Source organism: Helobdella robusta (genome assembly GCF_000326865.2).
Source record: "Helobdella robusta unplaced genomic scaffold HELROscaffold_19, whole genome shotgun sequence".
NCBI classification, from domain to species: Eukaryota; Metazoa; Annelida; class Clitellata; order Rhynchobdellida; family Glossiphoniidae; genus Helobdella; species Helobdella robusta.
In genome coordinates this window covers 3,025,090-3,051,302 of record NW_008704034.1, presented here as the reverse complement: position 1 = coordinate 3,051,302, position 26,213 = coordinate 3,025,090, and the positions used below count along the sequence as shown (strand labels likewise).

Here is a 26,213-nt window from a genome sequence, read left to right as displayed (position 1 = left end):
TTATGAGTGATATTATAAGTTTGAAGTAAAATCGATTTTAGGTGGATGTTCACCTTTCACCAGTACATAATTTTATTTTTTGCTTTTTACGTGTTAATCATTCATACGCTTTATACGAGAATTTAAATTTAACGGCTAATTTGATTGGTTTATTGATTGTTTATATATATATATATATATATATATACATATATATATATATATGTATTTATATATATATAAATTCTTTCATATATATTTTAACAGACGTTTATATGTAGACGTTTATTTGGGTCTGTTTGTATGTTTGAAAGTGTTTTTTGAAGTCAGTGCAATGAATGCATGCGCGTAAAACAAACAATACGGTATATAATTGAATTTATAATATAATATATATATATATGTCATTAAAGAGAGCCTCGTTCCTATATATGTATATATATATATATATGTATATATATATATAGATAGATAGATAGATAGATATCTTTAATATGTATATAAATGTTTGATAGCAATGGTTATATATGTATATATATATAAAATTAATAAATATAAATGGTTATTCTTTTCAGACGGCTTGCATTTAAACTATATCTTATATATATATGATATCTATCTTATATATATATGATTAATATATTTATTTATTTATATATATTATATATGTATAAATTTCTTTGCAACTTGTTAAATTAAAGCCTAGGTCTTTTTTCTCGGTGATTTCTGACTGCAATCAATATGGCGACGGTTTAAAATTTTCTTCTGGTTTTCGTTTTACTTTATAAAATATATTTTTATGATCTGGTTGTTGGTATAAGTAAACTATTTATTGATTTTTTTACGACGGTTCATTCGTTTGAAATTTATTTTAATTTTTCTAATTTTTTTTTTCAATCACTTTCAATCACAATCAATCTGGCAGATAACTCCTAATCAAAGTTTCAATGAAGAGAAGGCTGCCCAGGATCTGCGCAAAGCCATGAAAGGACTTGGTCGGTTTTTTTTATATTTTTTAAAAATATTCATTCAACAAAGTTTGAGCTCTATTCAATTCAGTTGTCAAAAGACACTTTGACATCTTATAGAAGGCAAATTCTAAATTTTAGAATTTAAAAAAATTATCATTTCTTTTTCTTTTTCATCTTACTGATTGTCCGATTGATTATTATTCATCTTGCCATTTTTTGATGTTAGGCACTGATGAGGATGCCATTATAAAAGTCCTGGTTGCCCACACCAACAGCCAAAGGCAGAAGATCATTGTTAAGTACAAGTCTATCTTTGGAAGAGTGAGAAAATATTTTCTTAATTTTTTATATTCATTATTTTTATATTTTATACTGAAAATGTTTTGATTTTTTCATTAAGTTTACTTTCAATTCGGTTTACTAATAACGGATTTTTAACTCAAGAGGTCACTTAATTATTTCCCCATTTCTAAGGATCTGATTGCAGATCTGAAATCGGAGTTGAGTGGCAAGTTTGAGGATGCCATCATTGCAATGATGTACGAACCGGTCAAGTTCATGGCCAAAGAACTGAGAGATGCCATGAAAGTATGTGGGCTGTTTCAGTTTTTAGAATTTTAATTTTTCAGGATTTTCAAATTTATTAATATTATTTTGTTCACATATTTTGTTCTTTTTACATATTTTGATCCGATTGGTTTACGTAATTTGTGGTTATTTTTGGTTTAATATCCCATCTAATGTTATTTAGGGAGCAGGCACCGACGAATCGGTGCTGATAGAAATATTGTGTGCCCACAACAACAATGAGATCAAGATGATCAGACATGCCTATGAGAATTCCGGTATATACTTATGCTCTTGTTTATTTGGCTTTCAATATTGTTTCACTTTGTAGCTTTTTTGATTGAATTATAGAGTTTTTTTTCCTGTTTTTCAGTTTATTGATTAAAATATTCATAAATTTTGGTCTGTTTTTTTTAATAAATTCAATTACATTATATGTTCTTATCTATTTGTTCATCTGTCTATCAATCTATTTATTTCTTCACCTGTCTATGTATTACACTGCTTGTTGCTTGTTCTTATCAGCCTATTTATCTACTCATCTATCAACCTTATCCAATCACTTAATTAAATATCCATTCTTTCATCCAGCCTTTGTTTGTTCATTCATTCGTTCGTTTATTCATTCATTCATTATTTTATCAATTCATCTATCCACTAAGAACACAAGAGAAATCTAGAGAAAGACATAAAGAGTGAGACAAGCGGCCATTTTAAGCACCTCCTGGTTGCCCAGTGCAATTCTGGCCGGGATGAAAATAACGTAGTTGACCATGCAAAAGTGGATACTGACACTAAGGATTTAATTGCGGTGTGTATACGTGTGTGTGTGTATGTGTATGTCTGTGTATGTGTGTGTGTGTATATGTCTGTGTGTTTTTGTGCTTGTGTATGCCTGAATGTGTTTTTTTGTTCTAAGTGCAGGGATGAAAATGTTTTTTTAGAAAAAGTTTAATTCCATACTCAAGAGTTAATTAAGTTGTTTGGGTGTGCTTGCTTGCTAAATGTTTGTATGCATTTGTGTTTGCGTGTGTTTATTTGTGTATATATATATATATATATATATATATATATATATATATATATATATATATATATATATATATGTATATATATGTGTGTGTGTGTGTGTGTGTATGTGTGTGTGTGTGCCTGTGTGTTTGTGTGTGTGTGTTATACATAAGTGTAATAATTTTTTCTGTTGTCATTGCTGTTACATTACCATCCCTTTGTTGTTAGTTATTCTACTGCTACTTACTACTACTACGTACTACTACTACTTACACTAATACTACTTCTACTACTACTATTACTGCTAGAAGTTCTGTCCACTGAAAATTTTGTAATATGTAATAACATGAACTAATACTTTAACCCTTCTACTGTGTGCTGTTTAATGATATAGTTATGATAATGATACTACTACTACTACCACTACTATTACTATTACTACTACTAATAATAATAATAAAAATAATAATAATTTTTATAATACCATTACTACTAATCATAAATAGCAATTATTATTATTATTTTGGCGATAATTATTATTATGTAAGATCATGTGCTCTTTAAATTTGATTTGATCATTCAGTGGATCTGTCGGCTGCTTGACGCAGATGATGATGGTGATGATGTTGATGATGATAGTGATAACGACGATCATTCTTTCAGTCTATTATCCAATCAATCAATCAATCAATCAATCGAACGATCGATCAATCAATGACGTCATCAAATTAATCAATCAGTTAATTAATACGTATCAGGCAGGCATAAAAATGTTGGGCACGGACGAGGCAGTTTTCAATCGCATCTTCTGCACTCGCAGTTATCCCCACCTGAAAGCCGTCTTCGAGAGGTACAGACTGGATACTAAGAAGGTTTGTTTTGTGTGTGTGCGTGCGTGCGTGCGTATCCGTGTGTATGTGAGTTTGCGTGCGTGCGTGCGTGCGTGCGTGTGTGTGTGTGCGTGTGTTTGTGAATGTAAAGTTATAAAATTAATAATTACCAGATTTTAAATGCACACCATGGTTACTAATAGACTCAATTGAAATTACAAACAAAATTACTTAACTAAACACTATATAAAATGAATTATGGTTAATATTAATAATTATTACGATAATTAAAATAATTATAATATTGATAATTATTTTTGTATTAATAATTAAAATAATTATATCTGTCAGGGCATTGCTGATTCAATTGAAAGTGAGATGAGTGGAAGCCTAAGGGAAGGCTTCCTAGCTCTTGGTGAGTCATAGAATATTACAGATTTACATTCTTTACATCCTTTTACGCTGCGTAGAGCTTTACAGACCACGGTTTACGTCCATTTATTTTACAGGAATTCGCTGAAAATTATCTCTAGATTGTTGTTTATAATTTTGTTAAAATTACAGTCGATTATATCTGGGATCCAATTGGTTACTATGCCCAGCGACTCTACAAGAGTATGAAGGGCACTGGCACTGATGACAGAACCCTCATCAGGGTCATGGTCAGCAGATCAGAGGTCAGTTGGGGTTATTTATTTTATTTTGGTTTTTTTTTTCTTCAACATTTTTTTACTAGTTTGCCAGGCATCTTGACCATTGCACCACCACGCATGTTAGGATTTTATTATTTCTTAACTGAAAAGTCAAATTTTTGCTGTGTTGTTTTGTGCTTTTTTTTTACATATTTTTTCTCAATTTTTAAGATCGATTTGAAGGATGTTTCTAAAGCATTTGCCAGAAAGTATGGAAAGTCGCTGGCCGATTTTATCAAGGGTGACTGCAGTGGTGATTACAGGAAGCTGCTGCTCGCCATCTTGGGAAATAATTAAGAGTTTGATTGGTTGATTGAGTGGTTAAGTGGTTGTTTGGCTGGTTATTTTGTTGGCTGGTTGGTTATTGTTGAGTTGGTTTGTTTACTGATAGATTGGTTGGTTAGTTGGTTGGTCGATTGATTGATTGATTCAGTGATTTAGTTTATCAGTTGGTTGATTGACCAACAAGTATATAAGTTTGATATAAGGAACGTTTTCATCTTTTCAATCAAATTCAAATCATATTAATTATTCACACTTAACTAATAATATTACAAAACGTTACGTGATCTTACCGCCGTAGCTTTTACTTATAGTTTATACTTTTTCGACTCATGTTGATAATATTTCAAAATGCTTCCCAAGGTTTTCAGTATATGTGAGCCTTATGTTACATGTATATATATATGTACATGTTATATATATATATATATATATATATATATATATATATATATATATATATATATATATATATATATATATATATATATCTTCTTATTGGTGATAAGTGAGAGTAAATATTTTTTTTACGTAATTATTTAATTAATTAATTAGTTTGTTAAATTGCTTTTGCAATAAATTTTAATTACGAAAATAATGTCAGCAATTTGTTTTTTTTTTGTTACAAGATCTGCTTGCTTTCTGTTCCTATATATTTTCTTACGTTAATAAATTTACATATATATATATATATATTTTTTATAGTGCCCACACACACAAACCCACACACGTATATTTACACACACTCACACACACACACATATTGTATTGTATGCATAAAGTGTTTACACAGCATTTTTTAATATTATTTAATTAAACTCGTGGCGTATGTGTGTGTGTAAACCCACACAAACACAAACCCACACACGTATATTTACACACACTCACACATATTGTATTGTATGCATAAAGTTTTTACACAGCATTTAATATTATTTAATTAAACTCGTGGCGTATGTGTGTGTGTGTATGTGTGTGTGCATGTATGTGTGTTTAATTATTTCACAACCAACCTGATCACACTCAAAATTGATAGTTTTTTTTATTGTTTTGTAATGCTTTAGAAGACTTACATTGAAAACTTTTGAAATTTATTTGTTGTATTATAGAGGGTTGTATTATAGAGGGTTATATTCAAGTGTAAACATGTTTACACGTACACCTAGACACAAATACGTATGTATACACTAATGTGTTTCAGTGTTTGTGTGTGTCTGTGTGTAACCGGTTCTTAATTATTATTTATATTTTAATGATGGTTTCTTTACATTACTTATCTTCTGTGTTTAGATCTTGAGCTTTTTTTTTTGATAAATTTGAGATGATTGTGACTTGAAATTCATCAGCGTTTAATTCGTTACTAATTGTATCTTGTTTTTTGTTTAGTTAGAATAAATGGTAGAAGTCGTTCAAAGTTACGTTCATTCTATTTGCATTTTATTATTCTAACTCTACATTTTTTTATACTTTTTCGCTTGCTTGGAGAAATAAAACAAGAAGGTAGTTACGGAAAACAAGCGTCATTTGTTCCTCTTTCATGAATCACCCGGATGTAGAGACTACTTTTACTAATTGTCATCTTCCTACTTCCACTCAACCTTAATCTCTCCGTAGGACTTACGATGAGAAGTCGTGAACATCCAACATCTCCACTCCACTTTATAACCATTTCATTTCTATCACCGACGAAAATATCGAGACTACAGTTTTTGTAGTCGAGACCATATAGAGCCATCGAGCTAATGTCGGTCGGTAGTTCCGGATTTATTAGCAACTTATCGCGGTATATTCGAATACCGAAATACCCAAATATAATGGATTGCAGGTACCCGCCCATACCCGTTATAAAATTCGGAGCGCCGTGTCCTCCCTTTACTTCCGTCCACACCTTCGCAATAAAAATTGCAAAGTCGGTAGTGATAAATTGAATAAATGAAACAAAGATAGCTGAACAGCAACGTGTTTTCTTACTTGAAAATCTCCAGTCACGTGATCGAACATTTTTTCAAAACTTCTTCTTGCCCTATCTGGTTCGTGAACTTCCAACCAGCCAACTGTAAACATGGCGTCACTCATGGCCGGGCCCTTCACCGATGTCACCTGGTTCAAGTTGGAGTGAAACATCTAATTATGCAAGTATTAGGGCTACCATTAATTTTTCATCCACCCAAGCTGAGTAAGTTAACTAACGTTTTCGTAGATTTCTAAATCTCTCCTCCTAACATCAGGCAGCATGTTGTACATCAAAGGAAATCCTAAGAGGACAACATCAGCCTGTTTGACGATTTTCCCTGTCGAATAAATTGATAAAATTGACTGTGTCTTTATTTTACGGTTACACATTTGCATGGTGATTTATAACATATTTACTATCGAAATTAAATTGAAATTGTCATTGCAAAACATGTCTACCTAATACGTATCCGTCATATTCCGGATGGTAGTTCAGCTCCCCATCAAAAGGTACATACATTCTCTTGAAGGTGTTCTCGTAAACGGTTGAATTTGGCAATTTGAGACATTCAGCTACCTCGAAAGCCAGTTTCAAACTAATTCTCGCTACGACGTTTGTATATGCGCTGTTGTTGACGCATCTGGAATATTCGTCTGGGGGCATAACGCCTGGTTCCAATTTAAATTTAAAATTTCTCAAAAAAGATTTTAGTGAAAAACGTTTTTCCATAAACAAAATATTGTACAATATAAATAAGGAATGAATTAATATTTGCACATACGATGAGTCCTTACATGATATTTCGAATCTCAAACATGAATTATTCCAGACGGATCTACTCAGCCAGTAATCCGCAATACCGATTATCAGTTTTGGAACTTGGCTCAAGTCTTCGTGGTTGTGGTAAAATACGTTTCAAGATAATTTTAGTTAAATGGTAGATAAAACCCTCGCTAACAATGTTATTAAATTATTGGATAAGTGCTAAACTTTATAAAATAGCATAAATGATTTATTTTTCTGTTTTATTTTATATAATTATAAATTATATTTTAATTTGATTTATTTTGTTCAACTATGGTAAAAATGTTAACTTGCGCTGACCATTGCCCTGGCAAGTGAGGTTGTGGTCAGTGACTCTCAAATACTGCAGGACTGCCAGTGAGATGTCTCCGTTGATGTGAATTTCACGAATCCCACACTCCCTATCCGGAGATACTTCGATCCCTGAATCAGTTTTTTTTTACACAAAAGTCATCGAAACAACAACATACAAATAATTAAGTATAAAAAATGTATGCAATTTACTTACTTAATTAATTTTAATAAACGTAAATACTGGTAGGAAGTTAGTTATTTAATTAAACTAAATTTCGAAAATTGAATCGGTAAAAAACCTGTCAGTGCACTCTCCCACGGATACTTCATTCCAACAAATCCTTCAATTTTCGCGTTTTCTCCAGCTGTATACATGGTCCTCAATCTTGCCTGTAGCATCAGCTGAGCAGACGACTGGTGCAACATTAACAAAGGTGGGTACATCCATGTTTCCTGATCCCAAAATAGATGTCCCCTGTAAGCCTGCATGTTTTTGTGATCCTTGGTTCGTTAATTGTATCGTACGATTGATTTGTATGGTTTTTATTATTTTGAATAATCTAGTAGCGCTAATTTTAAGATAATTAACTAGAAGTTTATAAAAATTCAGACCAGCATTTAAAAATTGTGTTATTATGGAATCATAATAATTACTTTTCTATCTCCCCAACTAAGACCACTTGGACTCAATCCGGTAAATAAGTAGGATTCCATAAGGTCCTTCTGTTTCCACTGACTTTCAAATAAATTATTCTCATTTGAAAAATCCGGCAGAGACGACAGCAGGTTGTATAGACTGGAAGTTATGGCTTTCGTCAGACGTGTGGCGTTGTCACTCACTCCTTTCATTTCAATTCTTCCTTTCTTCCAGAGTTTCAACCATTTTTCTTCGTGTATTTTTCTTAATTCATCATTATTTTTTCGTTGTAAGGCCTTTCCTTTGGAAAAGTTTTATGGACGGAGGTTCAATTTTTTAGTTTAATTTGAATGTTTGTGTGTACATTTATTTACAATGATACATTGGATTAGATCGCTTCAAACAACAAACCGATAGATTTATGAGAAAAAGAAAGAGAAAGCAAGAGAAACAATTAAAATAAATGTATTTATTTATTTAACCATTCAATCAATCAAACTACCCAACTTATAAGCTTTCAAAACGACATCTTTCGAGAAATGAACCGATGTCAGGTAGCTCCATGTTTTACTCCGTTCAAATTTTTGAAGGACCAACTGATTAGGGATGACGTCATGAATCCAATGAATTGTTTGCAGAGAGGAGTGTTTGATGGATTCTGCTTCTAAAGTTGTCCCGGAATAAAATCTTGAATAATTGAAATATATCTACATGAAATTTTTATATTTAATAGTACTACTACTATTACTACAACAACAACTACTACTACTAATAATAATAATAATATAATTTTCACTTTGTGTTATTAAACGGACTTTCAAATTCTACGACCTTCATATCTTCCGACTGACAATTTCTCGATATATTCAACTGGATAGTTACATCATCCCCGAATCTATCGGATAATTTTAAATGATGGGATTTATAATCATCAATATTTGACGAGTCGGTATTCGATCGAGTACTTTTTGATAATTTGTTTTGATACTTTCGTTTTATTTTGGCTTGAAACACCAGAAGGGGCAATATGGATCTATGAACGTACCAGGATAACGTAAGGCAAAACATTTTGTTGGTGTGTTTTTCCGTAAATATTCCTGATAAAATTTTTGTCACATTATTGTTATTATTAAATTGTTATAATAATATTTATATTATTATTATAGCTATTATTATAAATTAAGCTATTAATAATAATAAAGTTATTATTATTTTTACATTTATCTCAATTTCACGACAACTTAAAACCACATTACCTACCTACTCTAGTATCCAGCTGATAGCTGATTTTAAACCGATCCAGAACCGTATTTTCCGATACCGGTTCGACAACAGAAGCAGATGCAGAAATACCGATCAAATACAGACTCGTTGTACTCGGTATTTTCGCTCGGTGTGAGTTACGTTTGGCTCCATTGTAGAAACCGCTGACGTAAAACCATGGATATTTAAGTACCATCCCTAAATGACCGTTGCCTAGCGATGGAACGCTTGACCATCTGTGCGGCCATCTTTAATTTTTTTTAATTAAAAAAATGTTTTTTTGTAATTTGTTTGTTTTATTCGTCCGTCTATTCATTCGTTTGTCATCAATTTATTCATCAAAACTTTTATTTATTCGTTAATTTCTTCAATAAATCGTTAACTAATACACCCTTAGACTTAATTTAGGTTTCTAAGCACAGAAATACATACTTCAACACTTCAATTATTTCAAATAAGTAATTCGATTAAATATTTTAAAATTTTAAATAAGTAAGCAATTTGAACAGGCAATCTAAATTAGTAATCAAAATTACTAATCTCCCCTGTTAAATCTTACTTCTTAGATTCATAAACATACACTCGTCGATCTAGATGGTGATGGTGATTGAAGCTTTGATTACTTTTAAATGCAGTGGTAGTATTACCAACTATTTCGAATGTTAGTAAAAGTAGTAGCAGAAGCAGTGTCTGTGGTAGTATTCGTTGTAGTAGGAGTGGCTGGGGTCGTTTTCGTTCTTGCGATATCATTCTTTTAAAGTTATTTTACTATTTTTGGAGGTATTTTTGTAGTTTTACAAACATTAAAATGAAAAATAATACTTTTAATGTGTCTTTAGGCTCGTTATTGCAATAAGCAAATAAGTAAAGTTAGTATTACTAACTATTATTATTATTACTATTACTACTTTAGTATTTAGTGGTATAGTATTTTAAAATTAAAGGCATGTACAAACAGATTCAACGTTTAAATAATGTTAAAACCTGATATTTTGATGATAACAACAAGAGGCACATGACTCTTACAATGTGCTGATGAGTTCATTTAAACACAAAATGCCATGCTAGCGTTATGTGTTGAATGTTAATTTATCTATCTGTGTAAAATTCATTCATTCATTCATTCGTTCATTCATTTGTTCATTCGTTCGTTCGTTAACTCATTCTTTCGTTCATTCACTTATATTCATACGATTTGTTGTATTTAAAATCGTTTTAAAATAATGAAAAACAGATCGAGATGATGTGATTTTTGTGTCACACCGTCTTCCTAAGTATGGATGTTTTTATTGTAAATACACCAGTTCGTACAGAAAGCGCTGATGTCGTTGTTAAAATAACGTATGTACTTATAAAAACAGCATTAGTACTTTTAGTACAAATATATGTACTTACAAATGGAATATATGTACTTACAATTGGAATATATGGACTTACAATTGGAACATATGTACCTCTTAGTCTTACAATTGGAACATATGTACCTCGTACACTAATATCACATGTAGGCCTATTTGTAAATACAGTTAAATCATCCGTTCTTACAGTAAAAACATGTACTTATATTAAGGTCCTACGTACTCACAGTAAGTACATCTGTACTTAATAATAACTTTGTGTACTTATTTCGTTAATTTGTGTTTGACCAACTACTCATTCGGTTACCATGGCAAAAATTAAGCACTCGAAATCATCGAGTGGAGTGAAGCGCTAGATAAATATATATGTATATAGTATTTATTATATTATTATTTTTATTTATATTATTATTTTTATTAATATTATTATTGTTTTAAAATTATTATTTAAAAAATATCTTAGTCTCTCTCTCTTTTTAAAATTTCTTGGTCTCTCTCTCTCTCTCTTTTAGTTTTTTTCTATGTCGTTCTCTCATCTTCTTATTCTCTTTCTATTCTGTTGTTTCTTTCTTTCTTTTTTGTTCTATGTCTCCTCTCTCCCTCCCTCTTTCTCTCTTCCTCTCTCTCTCTCTCTCTCTCTCTCTCTCTCTCTCTCTTCCCTATCTATCTACCTACATATCTGCACATAAATATTTTCTGTCTCTTGATTACAGTTTTAACGATGATACTTCTTGGTGAGTGTGTTCAGTCTGAAGAGGTTGATTGAATGACGTCCACTGTTTAACTTTAAATGTCTAAATGGATGTCAGATTGTGATATCATTGAGTTTCGAGTTTGCCATAGAACGATGGAGAATTTTTAACTTTGAATTTTTTAGAATTTTGTGCACTGGTTCATTTATTTTTCTGTTCTTATGAATTCTAAAGAAAAAAATTTTTTTATGGTTAATATCAGTATAATTATATAATTTTATTAATTATATAATTATAACATATCGAAAATAATTGACATGGGTTGCGACTCGAGTAAATCAGTAGCGGTTGTCGAAAATAAACCGGAAGCGAAAGCGGAAAAGGATAAAAGTCAGTCAAATTATTATTATCATTTTCTTCTTATTATCATTGTTATCACTGATTTGTTATTATTTGTGTAAATATTTTCATTATCCTCGTTGTTTTTATTACTATTAATTCGTTAAATGTATCAGTTGTGAAGCTGGTTAGCGTATTAATTATTTTCACTCATTAAGTTAATAACTGTTTTTCAGTTAAAAAAAACTAAAAAAAAACTCACACACTCACACACACATTATATATATATATATAAACTCACACACATGCAGAATTAGAAAAACACGACCGCTAATGAATTTATTTTCACAAAGTTTAAAAAAAATTCAGTCATTATCAACTTCATTTATAATTGACTTTGTTACGTTAATAAGGTTCTAAAGATGAGGTACCAAAAAACGAAGTATCAAAGGAAAAAGAGCCAGACAATAAAACATCAGACAAAAAAGAGCCAGAAGAAAAAATGCCAGACAATGAAGAACCACAGAATAAAGTACCAGACACCAAAAACGTAGTACCGGACAAAAATAAACCAGACAATGAAATACCAGACAGCCATAAACCAGGCAATGAAATACCAGATAACCATAAACCAGGCAATGAAGTTCCAGACAGCAAAAACGTAGTACCAGACGAAAAAGTACCAGAACCAGACAAAGAAACGCCAGACGAGAATGTACGAGATGAAGAAGGTAAGTTGAACAAACAAGCAAGTGATTAGTTAAAATATGAACTTGCACTTAAATATTAACCACACTGCGATACATTCAAATGGATGAACGAATAGATGAATGAATGAGTAAATGAATGAAATGAATGAATGGATGAATGAGTTAATTAATTAATTAATTAACATTGAATGAAAAAATAACAATAATTAATCTTTCCATCTTCTAGATCAAATGAACAGGGAGGAGAAATCAAAGAATAACTTCAAGCTGATGAAACAAAGACAATATACACACCAAGATGATGATGATTATGATGACAATTAATTATATAATTAATCAAATTATATTATTTAATTATATCAATTAACTATTTAAACTAAAAAATTAAATTTTTTCTTCTGTGTCCAGAGCAAGCTATCTCTATATAGATATCTCTAAATAGAAAATTTGTTGAAAGATACAACAAAATAACTGAGTGAATGAATGAATGAATGAATGAGTGAATGAATGAATGAATGAATGAATGAATGAATTAATTAATTAATTAATTAATTAAGGGATTGAGTCTATTATAGAAATGTTATAACAAATATATACAAATATTTTTACAATTCGTTATTTTTAACTGAAACTTTAATGCCTGTAGCATGATAGCATGAAGAAGACCATTAAATCAAATGACATATTTTATTGTTAATCTCTCTCTCTCTCTCTCTCTCTCTCTCTCTCTCTCTCTCTCTCTCTCTTTTGATTTGTAATATTCATTATGTTTGTATAGAACTTATAGAGTTGCATAAAAAGATAACATTGTGTTGACTGTATTGTATTGTATTGTGTTTATTTGTTTATGTAGATTAGTATGTATTTTATGTATATGTGTGTTTGTAGAGAATATATATAGTTGCTTACAAGGATAACATTGTATTGTGTGTAATACTTGAAATACTATGTATGTATATACGCATGTATATATGCATGCATATGTGTGTCTATATAGGTATGTAGGTAAGTATGTTTTTTTTATGTACGTGTCTGTTGAAATAGATGAGTTTGTATGTTGATTGTTTTGACATGGCTAAAATTGAATGATTCCGATCCTTTCATATTTCAAGTTGCCTTATTAGCAGTGGTGTTATCATCTCCTTGGGTGACAAATATTTAACAGGATAAAATAAAAACTTGGATAAATACTTAGATAAATAAATGAATGATTGAACGGTCAAGCAAACAAATGGATGAATGAATGATCGATAAAACGAACAAACAAAGGAAAGAACAAACAAAGGAAAGATCAAACAAATAAAAAACAACAAGTCTAGATGTCAATAAGAAGCGAATTCAACGAGAATAGGAGGGGGTGGATAGTTTTCATCAGCGTCGTCTTCATCACCATCACCAGGGCTGGCTTCTACTACAGTTTCGGCATCATTGTTGCCAAACTAACCGAAGAGTTTAATGAGTCCGTTGCTCTGACAAGTAATTATATTTAACTATAATTAATTTATTTCAATTAATTAATTATTCAATTAATTAGTCAATAACTAACAATGGTCATTATTAATAGGGATGCACCGAAGTTCGGCCCCGGCTCCGGCCCCGGCCAAAATCCGGCTTTTTTTTCAAATCCGGTCGAATCCGGCCCCGGCCAGATTTGGTGGCCGGATTTAGGGCCAGATTTAAGCGTCTATCAACTTTTAAAAATGTTAGAAATAGAAAAAAAAATTTTATTGAATTCAATTAATTTTATGTCAATAAGTTAATGGCTAAAGCTAAGCTAAAGGCATACATGACACATAATAACATCACTAATTGTGAGGTGATCTGGACAATTTTCTTTATGCTATAACATGGGTTATGCATAAATTATAAGCTGATCTTTGTGTAAAAGAACTTGTGCACGTGTATATACTATATATTAATAATTGCACATGACGGATCATATAGTTACATAATATATATATATATATATATAAAGATATATATATATCTATATATATATATATATTTAGAGAGAGAGAGAGAGAGAGATACATGAGCACATAATTTAAGAACATGGTATGTTAAAGGTTAGGCTAGGTATACATGACACATGATTACAACATCACTAATTGTGCGGTGAGCTGGACAATTTTCTTTGTGCTTTAACTTGGGTTATGCAAATATGCATAAATTATAAGCTGATCTTTGTGTACAGAATTTGGCGTATCACACAGCTTATTCATATATTTGAATTAAATAACTATTTGCTTGGTGTTATTTTTTGATGTTCAACATGTAGATAAGCGGAAATGTGAGTATTTTTTCTAACGTATGTAAAATGGTAACTAAAATCCGGCCCCGGCTCCGGCCCCGGCCGGTTTTTGAATTTCAAATCCGGCCAAGTCCGGCTCCGGCCGGATTTGAAAAACCTGAATCCGGTGCATCCCTAATTATTAATAATGTAAACACAGTCATTGTCTTTAATTTAATCCTTTAACCGATCGATAAATCATATACTTTATATCTCAGACAGACGGACAAACGGTCGGACAGACAGACAGTGAGACAGACAGACAGATACAGACAAACACAGAGACACACATTCACACACACACACACATACACACACAAGAACACACACACACTCACACAGGTTGGGTAGGAATCGGCGCAATAGCGATAACAAACACCTTTTCCTTCGTCCCGACCCTGGTCATTAGACGCCTCGGACGCTGCGGCTATCGCGTTTGTGGTATCGTCGGTACTGTATTGGAAGGTATTGGACTGTTTAGTACCTCTTGCATGCAGAAAGTACCTCACATGTTTTTCACATATACCATTTTGTTCGGTGTCGGTTCTTGTTTCGTTAACATGGCTTCAAATCTCATCGTGACCGCGTTTTTCCCGCGTGGTCATAAGAGGCATGTTTTTGCTACGACCAGCGTTTACTGTGGGTACGCTATCGGTTGGTTAGCTTCATTTAGACGTTGTTTAATTGATTGATTTTTTGATTGATTGATTCCTTTTGATAATTGATTCGTGGATTTTTTTTTAAAATTTATATTGTTCAGTTTAGATGGTTTAGATTGTTCAGTTTAGATTACAGTTTAGATTGTTCAGAACGAAAATTGTTTGTGGGATTTTTGTGTATAATTTGATACAAGCCACTAGCAAAATATCATATATTTTAATTTTTACTAATGATACGAACGAGTTGTAATAACCCAATCATCATCAACAAAATACAGATATTTTAGTAGGTTTTTTAAGATCGAGTGTTGCACTTCAAAAATTACACTACATAAATGTCTTTCATTGATTGATTTGATTGATTATTCTTTAAATAAATTTTTATTTTTTTTATTATTATTAATTATATAATTTATTTATTTATAAATAATAATAAATAATAAATTTATCAATTCAATCTCTATGCATGGATTTTTTTAATTAAATAAATAATATAGAAATTTAATACATTTCTCCTGGAATTTAACAGCCAGCTTGATTTACAACCCATTAACGAACACCGTTGTTGAAGGTCTCTCGTGGAGAGTGGCCTTCCAAGCCCAGGCCACCCTCGTCATCCTGGTCGGAGTTGCTGGTTCCTGGACCTTCGTCCCGAATGTTCGAAAGTTTAAATTTTGAAATATTTGATGATTCATTGTCAAATTATCAATTCAATCTCTATGCATGGATGCATAGATGGATGAATGTGTAGATGAATGGATGCATAGATGGATGAATGTGTAGATGGATGAATGTGTAGATGAATGAATGTCTGAATGAATGAAAAATTAAATGGATGGACGGAATGAATGGATGGATAAATGAACTACATCTGGAAAAAAATTTTCACAAAAAAATTTAATTGTTCTAACGAAAGAATGAAGATAAAGAGAGCAAACCATTAAATGCTGACCAACACTTCAATCACACAACTGATGTTGAAACTTCAACAAAACAACAACAACATTATCGTCATCATCAAGAACAACAACAACAACATCAACAACAACCTCACGAAAACCTACAACAAGATGAATCCAACTCTATGAAATCGAACGCTAGAGCATTCTTGAAATTGGACGTTGTCTGCTGGCTCGTTGCTGCATACTTCAATGCCATCTCTTACTTCACTCCATTTTTCATACTGGTCTGTTTCAATTTTTTTCAAATTTTTAATGTAAATGCTTCATAAAAATCATTTTTATTCATCCTCATCACACACGTACACACAGACATACACACACACAAACACACACATGCCACACGCACACGTACACACACACAAACACGCACATGCCACACGCACTCAGCACACACACGCACCACAAACACAAAAACAGCCCCACTACATGAAGAAGAAAAACCTAACAACTTTCAACATCTCCCTCATCATGATGATGCTCAGCCTATCAGAATGCCTCATCTATCTCGTGACGTCACTTCCGGGTGATTTATTAGCGGGAAAATTAATTTACGTTCACATTACTGCTAGTTCTTTGTTGTGTCTACTCAACTATTTGTGGTCGTTGCTGGATGCAAATTATGGGATGATCCTTGCGTTAGCCATGTGTACGTTTTGCTTGCTATTTTTAATTTATCACAAAGTTTAATCATTATTATTATTATATTAAATTATCATTATGTTAAAGGATCGGTTTGAATTCAAAAGAAACTGTATTCGAACTCAAATCTCCATTTTTTCAATAATTCATTAAATCACGCGATTTCACATGAGCTCTGTGTTTTCGGCTGGTGATAGCTCTGAATAGAGCTATAACTGAAGACAACTGCCATTTTTATACAGTGAAACTATTATTTCACCAATAACTGATATAATGTGATTTTATTACTCGAGAAGCATTGATTTTGTTGAACAGCTGAAGGCCTGCTGATAGCTCTGAACTGCGTGTATGTGTATGCTTGTTCAGCCGAGGTGACGGATATCAACATTGAAATAGCTTGGTCGGTGACGAATATTTTCAGTGGATTCGGAGTTATAACTGCTCCTTTGTTCTCAGGTTTTGTTTGGATTAACTTTCTAATCATTTAGTAATAGCCAAATTATCCCTAATTAATTAGTTAATAACCTTATTAACTTTGGTTTTTTATAATTAGTTATAATTATTAATAATTATCGTAGGTTTCATTTACGATCTGACTCTATCATACTATGGAGTCTTCTTCATGATGTCATCGGTAACGCTCGTCAGCTCCATACTCTACTGCAGTATTCCGCTAATTAAGTCTTGCGGTAATAATAATAATAATAAAAATAATAAAAATATGGATAATAATAATAATAGTAATTATGGTTATCATGATATAAATAATGATAGCACTGATAATGATTATTATAATAATAATGATGCAGTGAGTGAGAAAAGAAGACGATGGTTGTGTTGGTTGTAATGGAAAAATAGGTATTTGATGTAGTTTATATTAGCGTGTAATGTGTGTGTGTGTTTGTGTACGTGTGCGTGTGCGTCTATGGCGTTTTCATAATGATGCCAGTAGTTACGCTCGCAAGCAGTTTGTTGCTAGCAGTCATACCCATCTATAAGTATCAACATCGATCATATCTTAACAGCAACAACAACAACAGCAACAACAACAAAAACCACAACAACAACAGCAACAACAGTAGCAACAACAACAGCAACAACAACAACAGTAGCAACAACAGCAACAACAACAGCAGCAACAACAACAACAACAGCAACAACAATAACAACAATAATAATAACAATAAATTTAGTTATGATAAGGATGATGATAGCAGCTGCAACAACAACAGCAACAACAATAACACCAACAACAATAATAATAACAATAAATTTAGTTATGATAAGGATGATGATAGCAGCTGCAACAGTCGGGGATCATGTGGTTTATCCGAATCCTCGATGAGAATAAACTGAAGATGATGATAATAATATAATGGAAGATAATATTAATATTATACACACACGCACATACACACACGCACAAACACACACACACACGCAGGCACAAATACACACACGCACAAACACACACACACAAACGACAAAAATTATTTGTAGAATTTTAAAAATTAATTTTAAAAATTAAACAATTTAATTATTTTTCGAATTATCTAAAACATACTTTAAACATTGACACAGAAATTGTAGTTGTTATTTAGCAAAAATGCGCTCTAGAAGTGGATTAAGAGTTCTGTATATAGGAAAACTATGTTATATATGTGTGTGTGTGTGTGTCCGTGCGTGCGTGTGTGTGTGTCCGTGCGTGCGTGTGTGTGTGTGTCCGTGCGTGTGTGTGTGTCCGTGCACGCGTGTGTGTGTGTGTCCGTGCGTGCGCGTGTGTGTGTCCGTGCACGCGTGTGTGTCCGTCCGTACGTGTGTGTATGTGCATACGTGTCGCTAAGCGTGTGTTTTGTCTCATAAACTTCCGATAAATACACAAATGGATGCGTTTTACTGTCAACTTATCGGGCTCCGATCAATATTATTGACAAAAGCTGTTGCATCTTCTCTACTACGTGTATGGATGAAATACAAATAATGTTTAAAATTTAAAAAAAAAACTCAGCATTTTTCAAATTTAAAAATTTATTTGAGAATTAAAGTCGTTCAATTAATTAATAGGTACTAATTAAGTAGAAATTTAACGTAACAAATCATTAAGAATGCCGTTTGTGAGTGAATTAAAAGACAATAAAAAAGGTTGGTTGGTTTGTTTCTGGGTTTTTCTGATGACCGTCTCTGGATTTTGATTTTTCTATAGCTACGGAATATTTGTGACAACATTTATAAAGGAATTCAATTCATCCGTAACATTAACAAGTAAGTAAAATTTGTTAATTTGATTAATTTTTTCACAAAATTAGTCAAAAGTGACATATTTTTATATTGTATATGCCATATATGCGTATATCGCATATCTTATGTCATTTTTGGAAACAATTTTGGAAAAATATAACCCCATTAAAATCAACATAGAAATTGAAATAAACAACTCATTCTAGCTGCCATAAACACAGGGGCAACAGCGGTTTCGATGCTACCTTGCATCGTTCCCACCATATTCATCAGACGCCTGGGTCGTAACAGTCATCGCGTCTGTGGTATTCTCGGTACAATACTGGAGGGAGCAGGTTTAATTTTCACGGCCTACGTACGAGAGATATCTGTAATGATTTTTATCTATACGATTCTTTACGGTATAGGGTCTTGTTTTCCTACATGGCTTCATCACTTATTCTAAGTTCTTCCCCAAAGGTCATAAGAGGCACGTAATGGTTACCACAATCATCAACAGCAGCTATGCTCTCTGTATGTTTTCGTCACTTCATTTTGATTTTTTTCTTCAAAGTTAAATATTTCGACATTTTCATATATAGTTTTTTCAATATTCGTTTGGTTTGATAGCGTACTTACTGCCAGCCTGAGTTGCCCTGACCGAGTTAGAATGCAAAGAGGTTAACGCAGCCCTTCTGTATGTAGTTGGTGAAGCTAGTGAAGCTGTAAAACCATCAACATCACCATAAGAACCACCATCACGATAACAGTCACCACCAATCCAAACCACTCAGCCACTCTGATATTTAATCCACAGATGAACTACTTGATTGAACATCTTTCATGGAGGGCTGTATTCAAAATTCAAGGCACTCTCATACTCTTCATTGGTGTCCTGGGATCTTGGACCTTCGTTTCGGATGTTTGTCAGTTTGGTTGTTTTGTGGAAGATGTTATTCTCTATTTTAAATATGAATACATTTTTGAGTTTTGATTTTTTGATTTTGTGTTATAATATTTGGGAAAACGATATTTGCTTCAAGACCGATGCCGAAGAGCGTGTAATTATTTTGAGTGAGATTCATCCAACGAACAACAGAGCTTCTCAAGATGAAAACCACCAACAGCAACAACCACCAAAATTACCGCAACAACCACAGCAGCAGCAGCAACAGCAGCAGCAGCAAACCGCAAACAAATCAGACCTCCGGTCCATCTTAAAATCTCTCGTCCGATGCAACGTCTTCTGCTGGTTCTTCGGACAGTTCTTCAACTCCATCTTCTATTATGCGCCTTTCAACATTTTGGTCGGTGAACGTTTTTTAACACGAAACATTATGAAGTTTCATAAGAAAAATTTTCAACTTTTGTAATTTATTAACTATAAACTTTATCAATTTCTAAACATCAAGTGTTAAATTTAGTAATAAGAAACACCTCCAAACACACACACGCACACACCATACTCACATATACGCACACACACGCACACATGCAAGCATACACGCACTTTCGCACGACAGCCTCACTACATGACGACAAAAAACTTGACAACATCCAATATCTCCTTGGTGATGACGATGCTCAGCCTATCGGAATGCCTCCTCTACATAGTGACGTCACTTCCGGGAGATTATTTGGCGGGAAAATTAATTTACGTGAACATCTGCGCATGTCTGCTGGTCTCCATTTTGAATCTCTGCTGGCCATTTCTTGATTCATCAGTTGAATGGATCGTCGGTTTAGCGATAGGTAATATGATTATAGCATCGTAATGTTTGGTGTTTATGTGTGTTTTATGTTTTATGTGTGTGTGTGTGTGTGTGTGTGTGCGTGGGTGTGCAAGCATTGAAAAATGAAGCGTTAATATTTTACTGTAGGTTCGTTAAGCATTTGCACAGCAACAAAGTTTTTAACATCAATAATAAATCCTACTAACAACGTACAAACAGCTGATGGCATGTTGCTGGCGACGAGCTACGCGTATTTGTTCGCGTGCTCATCCGAAGCGACCGGCCTTGACATTGACCTTTCATGGTCAGTTAGTAATACCTCTTCGGGGTTCGCGACTCTCTTTGCCCCTCTGTTTTCAAGTAAGAAAAATGAGTTCATTCATTGTTACTTCAAATGTTATTGTTGTTAGCGATGTTAATATTATTGCTACTTTCATCGTTATTTTGGTTAGTGCTGTTGTTGTTGCTGCTTGTTGTTTGTTGTTGTTGTTGGTGTTTAATCTTTCAAATATTATAATACTACATTGGTACAATGGTACTACTATGGTACAACATCGTAAAATAGTAATAATGAACTATCTTTTAATACGTTGAATTGATTCGCAGGTTTAATTTACGATACTACGAAATCTTACTTCGGCGTTTTCATGATGACGTCACTGGTGGCCTTCCTTAGTGCATTGTTCTACTTCTTCATACCGCTAATTAGGTCTGGCGGCAGCCAATCACGTAGCGACAGCAGCAGCAACAACAGCTGCTGCAGTATTAACAACAATCAAAATAACAGCATCCCCATTAACAACAACAAATTTAATGATGATGATGACGCTAGCAACAACATCAACAAACGACACTGACAACAACCACCGGATTAATAATAATAATAACAACAACAATAATAACAATAATAACAGTAACAATAATAACAATGACAACAATTGCAACAACGACCAAAATAATATAGCAACAACATAAAAACTTTATCATCTAATAAATGATAAACCGTAAAAAAGAAGCGGGAATGGTGATATGAAGATATAAAAATTTAAACATACACGAAGATGATTATGCTTTGAATTTGTGTGTGCGTGCATGTGTGTGTATGTGTGTGTGCGTATGTGACGACGATGAAAAAATTGATGATGATTGAGACACTTAAAACCGTTGTGAAATTAATCGAAACCTATCCACCCAATAAATAAACTGTTAGAATTTTTCAAATTTTTTTTAAAACCTTCAAAATATCACATTATATGGAAAATAAAATATATACTGTAAAAACAATAAAATAAAATTTTTTCAGTAAAATATATCGTCTTCTGTAGAATGCTATACAAAAACAAAATGAATTTTTTATAAAATGTAAATATGTATAAACGAATTAAATAAATTAGCCTAAGAAATATACATTATGATAAGAACAAACATAAAAAATGTAGAACCATGAAATAAATATAGAATAAAAACATACATGCGATAAAAATATAATATTATAAAAATTAATAATTATTGAAGTCATCCGGGTCAGGGTAGAATTGGGATGGACCGCACCACCGCTTGTTTGGCGGATATGTTGTTGTATCCATGCTTGTGTTGGGGCGTTTGACGGAAGTGCCAGCGAATGTGGGATGGCTGGATGACCGTTGGGTGAATTGATCCTGGTCTGGAAGCACCTGATGTTGATTGGTGACGTAACGTTGTGAAGGTTGTGGGTAGTTGTAGCTGTAACTGTTCATGTGGTTGGATGGTGGCCCTGAAGGTTCCGATGTGGCGAGGTAGGTCGCGGAGTTCATCTGTGGTGGCGCTACATCACGTGCGTAAGTAGTTGTCGTGTTCCAATTGCCGTACGAAGCATATCCATCGCTGCTGTTCATCGTCGTCGACTGGTTGTCGTACGTTGATGACGTCATGTTTCTTTGTGGCTGCCACCGCTGCTGCCTTTGGTACTGTAGATATGGTTGGTGTTGAGGACGTTGTTGAAGTCGCCGTCGTTGTTGTTGCAGTTGTTCATATTGTTGTCGATTGTAAAAGGCTGCTTGCGAAGATGACGATGTTGCCATAGGAAAATAGTTCGGTGTGTTGCAGTCAAATGTTTGCTCTAAGGCGTCGAAACAGTGGCCCTGCAGGGTGGCGGCTGATCTTGTTGTTGCTGCAGAGAATCTGGAAGTCGTAAAGTGGTTGGTCGTTGCACAGGGAGTTAAATGGTTGAACGAGTGGTAGTTGTTGGTAGGGTAGACGTTTTGTTGTTGGTAGAGGTTGATCGTGTTACCGATGTTGGTGTTTCTGTTGTGGTTTCTGCAGCTGGTTTGTGTTAAAAGTTGCGTGTTGTCGCCACCAATATTGCTGACGTTGTTGCCACTGTTTCTGATGTAGTTGGTGTTGTTGCCGATGTTGTTGCCGATGTGGCCGATGCTGCTTGAGTCGTTCGTGTTGATGGAATTGTAGTTACTGTTGTTGGTGTTGTTGCTGGTGCTGCTGAAGTTATTATTGTTGTTGTTGGTGTTGTTGCTAAAGTTGTTGCTATTGCAGTAGCCGATGTTGTTGTAGCCGATGTTGTTGTTGCTGCCGTTGTCGCTAGTGTTCTGGCTGGTGTTGTTGTGGCTGATGCAGCTGCCTTTGTTGACGGGTGCAGTGTAGTTCGTGACAGTAGCAGGAGATGGCGATTGAACTTGAGACAAAGATCTAAATGTTGATGATGCTTCGGATGAAGTTGAATCATCCATCCGGTTGCTGAGCTGGTGACCTCTAACCTTCTGGTTGAGGTCAGCCATTCTCTGCCTCCTCCTCTCCTTCACTTCCTCCTTGCCCTGATTGTACCTCACCGGATCAAAGAGCCACAGTCTTCCTCTTCCGTTCGAACGGCTCAGGTTGGATTTGTAAAAATATTTGTTGTGAGTGAGAGAGAAGCGAACGTTCTGATGCCAGGTTTGATCGCTGGCTGGGTAGTTGGAGTCCTTCTGACTGATGTAGGAGTAGATGTCTGCTACGGCCAGTCCCTGCTGGCAGCTGTTGATGGCCTCGATGATCAGCAGCGTCAGGGCCTCCTGCTTCGTTCGGTACTTCTTCTTCAATCGAGTTTTTGCGTTGTTTGCGTCGTTGTTGTTCGCGCTGTTGTTTGTGCTATTTATGTCGTTGCTTGTGGTGCTGTTGTACGCGTTGAAAACTTCGCCGTTGTTTGTGTTGTTGTTCGTAATATTGTATGTGTTTGTGATGTTGTTTGCATTTGCGGTGTTGTTGTTTGAGAAGTTGTTGTACGCGTTGAAGTCTGTGGTGTTGTTTAAAATGTTGTTGTTTGGGATGTTGTTGTATGTGTTGATATCTGTGCTGTTGTTGTTTGTAATGTTGTACGTGTTTGTGATGTTGTTGCTTGTAATGTTGTTGTACGTGTTGATATCTGCGGTGTTGCTCGGGATGTTGTTGACTGAGGTAGTGTTTGTGGTGTTGTATGTAACGCTATTTGTGTTAATGTCGGTTATGTTGTTGTTTGTATTGTTGTTGTTGACGATTTTGACGTTATTACTGCTGTTGTTGCTGCTATTGCTGTTGTTGCTGTAATTGTTGTTGAAGGTGACGTTTTCACCGTCGTTATTGTCGCTGATGTCGTTGATGTTGTTGATGTCATCGCCTTCGATGATTCTGCTGAAAAAATCAATGTCGACTGCGTTAGTGTTTGGGCTGTTGATGTCACCGAAGTTGATGTTGATGAAATCCAAGTCGTTGCCTGTTGCATAGTTGTTGTCTGTAACGTTTTTGTTGCTCGTGTTGTTGCCATTCATGCTGTTGTTGATGTTGTCTGTGTCAATGTGATCGTAACTACTGTTTGCAATGGTGATGTTTGTGTTATTGTTGTTGTAACTGTAATTTTTGTTATTATTTGCCATGATCTTGTCGTTGCTGTTATTAATGTTTTTTGTGTTGTTATTAAGGATGTGATTGATGAGGACTTAGTTGTGAAAAAAGATTTCAAATTATTTCATCTTGTGGACCAATGAGCATCTAATACACTACTTACAATCTGTGACACGGACAGAGCTTTTTGCGATTCGACGTACGATGTTTTGGACGGAAAAGTTGAATTTAAATTTGTTTCTAGCGCCTGAAAACTCGCGTGGCAAATTTTCTAAAATGAAGCCACCCCTAGTTGTTGTAACAGCTGTTTGAGATGGTGTTGTTTGTTGTAATGTTGTTGTAACAGCTGTTTGAGATGGTGTTGTTTGTTGTAATGTTGTTGTGACTGCTTTTGTGATGTTGTTGTTTGTTGTAATGTTGTTGTAACTGTTGTTTGTGATGTTGTTGTTGCTGTAATGTTGTTGTAACAGCTGTTTGAGATGGTGTTGTTTGTTGTAATGTTGTTGTGACTGCTTTTGTGATATTGTTGTTTGTTGTAATGTTGTTGTAACTGTTGTTTGTGATGTTGTTGTTTGTTGTAATTTTGTTGTGACTGCTGTTTGCGAGTGTTTTCTTGAATACCAACAGGCACTCTAAATATTCAAGTGATGTTTTTGAGAGAAAAGCTGAACTTAAATTTGTTTCTAACAACGGAAAACTCACGAGCCAAATTCACTGAAAACACCTCCAGCTCCAACTTATATACCAACTTGAAGCCAATCAAACCTCTCCCAACAACAACAATCTCCCTGCATAGTCGTCATGTCACACAACTGCAAATTATAACATTCCACATTTCCAGAGTTATAATTAACCTGCCAATAATATTATTGGTACCCGCCAATATTTGAATATTACCCGCTCGATGACGTCAACATAATGACTTGCCAATAATCTTCTTCCGTAATTGGTCGGCCACTCTTTGTTACCATGCCAACATGTCCTTCTTTCTCATTGGTCAGCCACCCATTCCGGCTCTTTTTCAGCCAATCAGCCGGTGTCAACATTTGTTAGAATTTTTTGGGGTTCTTTTGTTATTATTATTCTTATTATTTTCATTTTGTTATTAGTATTAGCGGCTATGTAGCTGGTATTGAACTATAGTCATTTGTTAGAATTACGAACTCCTGCTAAAATTTGTTAGAATTAAAACCATGTAGGTACTTTCTTCAACATGATTTTTTTATTATCGAGGCAGTAGTAACAGGTATCAGTAAAAATAGTAGCAGCAATAATATTATACTAGCAATTGTAGCAGTAGTAGTAGCAGTGGCAGTAGTAGTAGTAATTGTAGTAATAGTAGTAGTGTAGTTACTAGTAGGGTGGTAGTAGTAGCCTTACTGATAACAGTTGTTAATACACAAACCTGTTGAAACTATGTCACGAGAAAAAATCTCCGTATTTGAAATATAGTTTGTTAGAATTACTATCGTTTGAGTTCA

General features: G+C 33.8%; 5 protein-coding genes across 5 annotated transcripts; 3 read left to right on the top strand and 2 right to left on the bottom strand.

The window, feature by feature from the left end:
- The first annotated feature begins 178 nt into the window (after positions 1-178).
- HELRODRAFT_111023 (hypothetical protein) lies at positions 179-4,724 on the top strand. Its single transcript, XM_009016888.1, has 13 exons — positions 179-259; positions 280-373; positions 501-729; positions 905-974; positions 1,177-1,271; positions 1,425-1,538; positions 1,702-1,795; positions 2,180-2,328; positions 3,287-3,400; positions 3,710-3,773; positions 3,923-4,035; positions 4,222-4,373; positions 4,454-4,724. The coding sequence occupies exons 3-12, from the start codon at positions 721-723 to the stop codon at positions 4,345-4,347; spliced, it is 948 nt and encodes a 315-aa protein (XP_009015136.1). The 5' UTR covers positions 179-259; positions 280-373; positions 501-720; the 3' UTR covers positions 4,348-4,373; positions 4,454-4,724.
- Positions 4,725-5,836: 1,112 nt separating this feature from the next.
- Positions 5,837-8,656, bottom strand: HELRODRAFT_76967 (hypothetical protein; the record flags this gene model as incomplete). The annotated part of the gene is made up of 9 exons (XM_009016887.1): positions 5,837-6,220; positions 6,304-6,432; positions 6,523-6,623; positions 6,745-6,954; positions 7,081-7,164; positions 7,391-7,513; positions 7,684-7,885; positions 8,039-8,322; positions 8,524-8,656. Coding segments are annotated over 9 exons (1,650 nt in total), but the record flags the coding sequence as incomplete, so codon positions are not given.
- Positions 8,657-13,397: 4,741 nt separating this feature from the next.
- Positions 13,398-18,925, top strand: HELRODRAFT_185490 (hypothetical protein). The gene is made up of 12 exons (XM_009016886.1): positions 13,398-13,585; positions 13,641-13,859; positions 15,016-15,327; positions 15,862-15,989; positions 16,249-16,518; positions 16,712-16,940; positions 17,249-17,389; positions 17,512-18,000; positions 18,190-18,355; positions 18,393-18,650; positions 18,749-18,803; positions 18,825-18,925. The coding sequence occupies exons 2-8, from the start codon at positions 13,703-13,705 to the stop codon at positions 17,778-17,780; spliced, it is 1,506 nt and encodes a 501-aa protein (XP_009015134.1). The 5' UTR covers positions 13,398-13,585; positions 13,641-13,702; the 3' UTR covers positions 17,781-18,000; positions 18,190-18,355; positions 18,393-18,650; positions 18,749-18,803; positions 18,825-18,925.
- A 113-nt stretch (positions 18,926-19,038) lies between these two features.
- On the top strand, positions 19,039-21,858 carry HELRODRAFT_171080 (hypothetical protein; the record flags this gene model as incomplete). The annotated part of the gene is made up of 8 exons (XM_009016885.1): positions 19,039-19,075; positions 19,378-19,506; positions 19,945-20,072; positions 20,311-20,457; positions 20,674-20,902; positions 21,103-21,243; positions 21,490-21,592; positions 21,798-21,858. The coding sequence occupies 8 exons, from the start codon at positions 19,039-19,041 to the stop codon at positions 21,856-21,858; spliced, it is 975 nt and encodes a 324-aa protein (XP_009015133.1).
- Positions 21,859-22,382: 524 nt separating this feature from the next.
- HELRODRAFT_171079 (hypothetical protein) lies at positions 22,383-25,778 on the bottom strand (the record flags this gene model as incomplete). The annotated part of the gene is made up of 4 exons (XM_009016884.1): positions 22,383-24,826; positions 24,896-25,036; positions 25,435-25,520; positions 25,630-25,778. The coding sequence occupies 4 exons, from the start codon at positions 25,776-25,778 to the stop codon at positions 22,383-22,385; spliced, it is 2,820 nt and encodes a 939-aa protein (XP_009015132.1).
- Between the last annotated feature and the right edge of the window lie 435 nt (positions 25,779-26,213).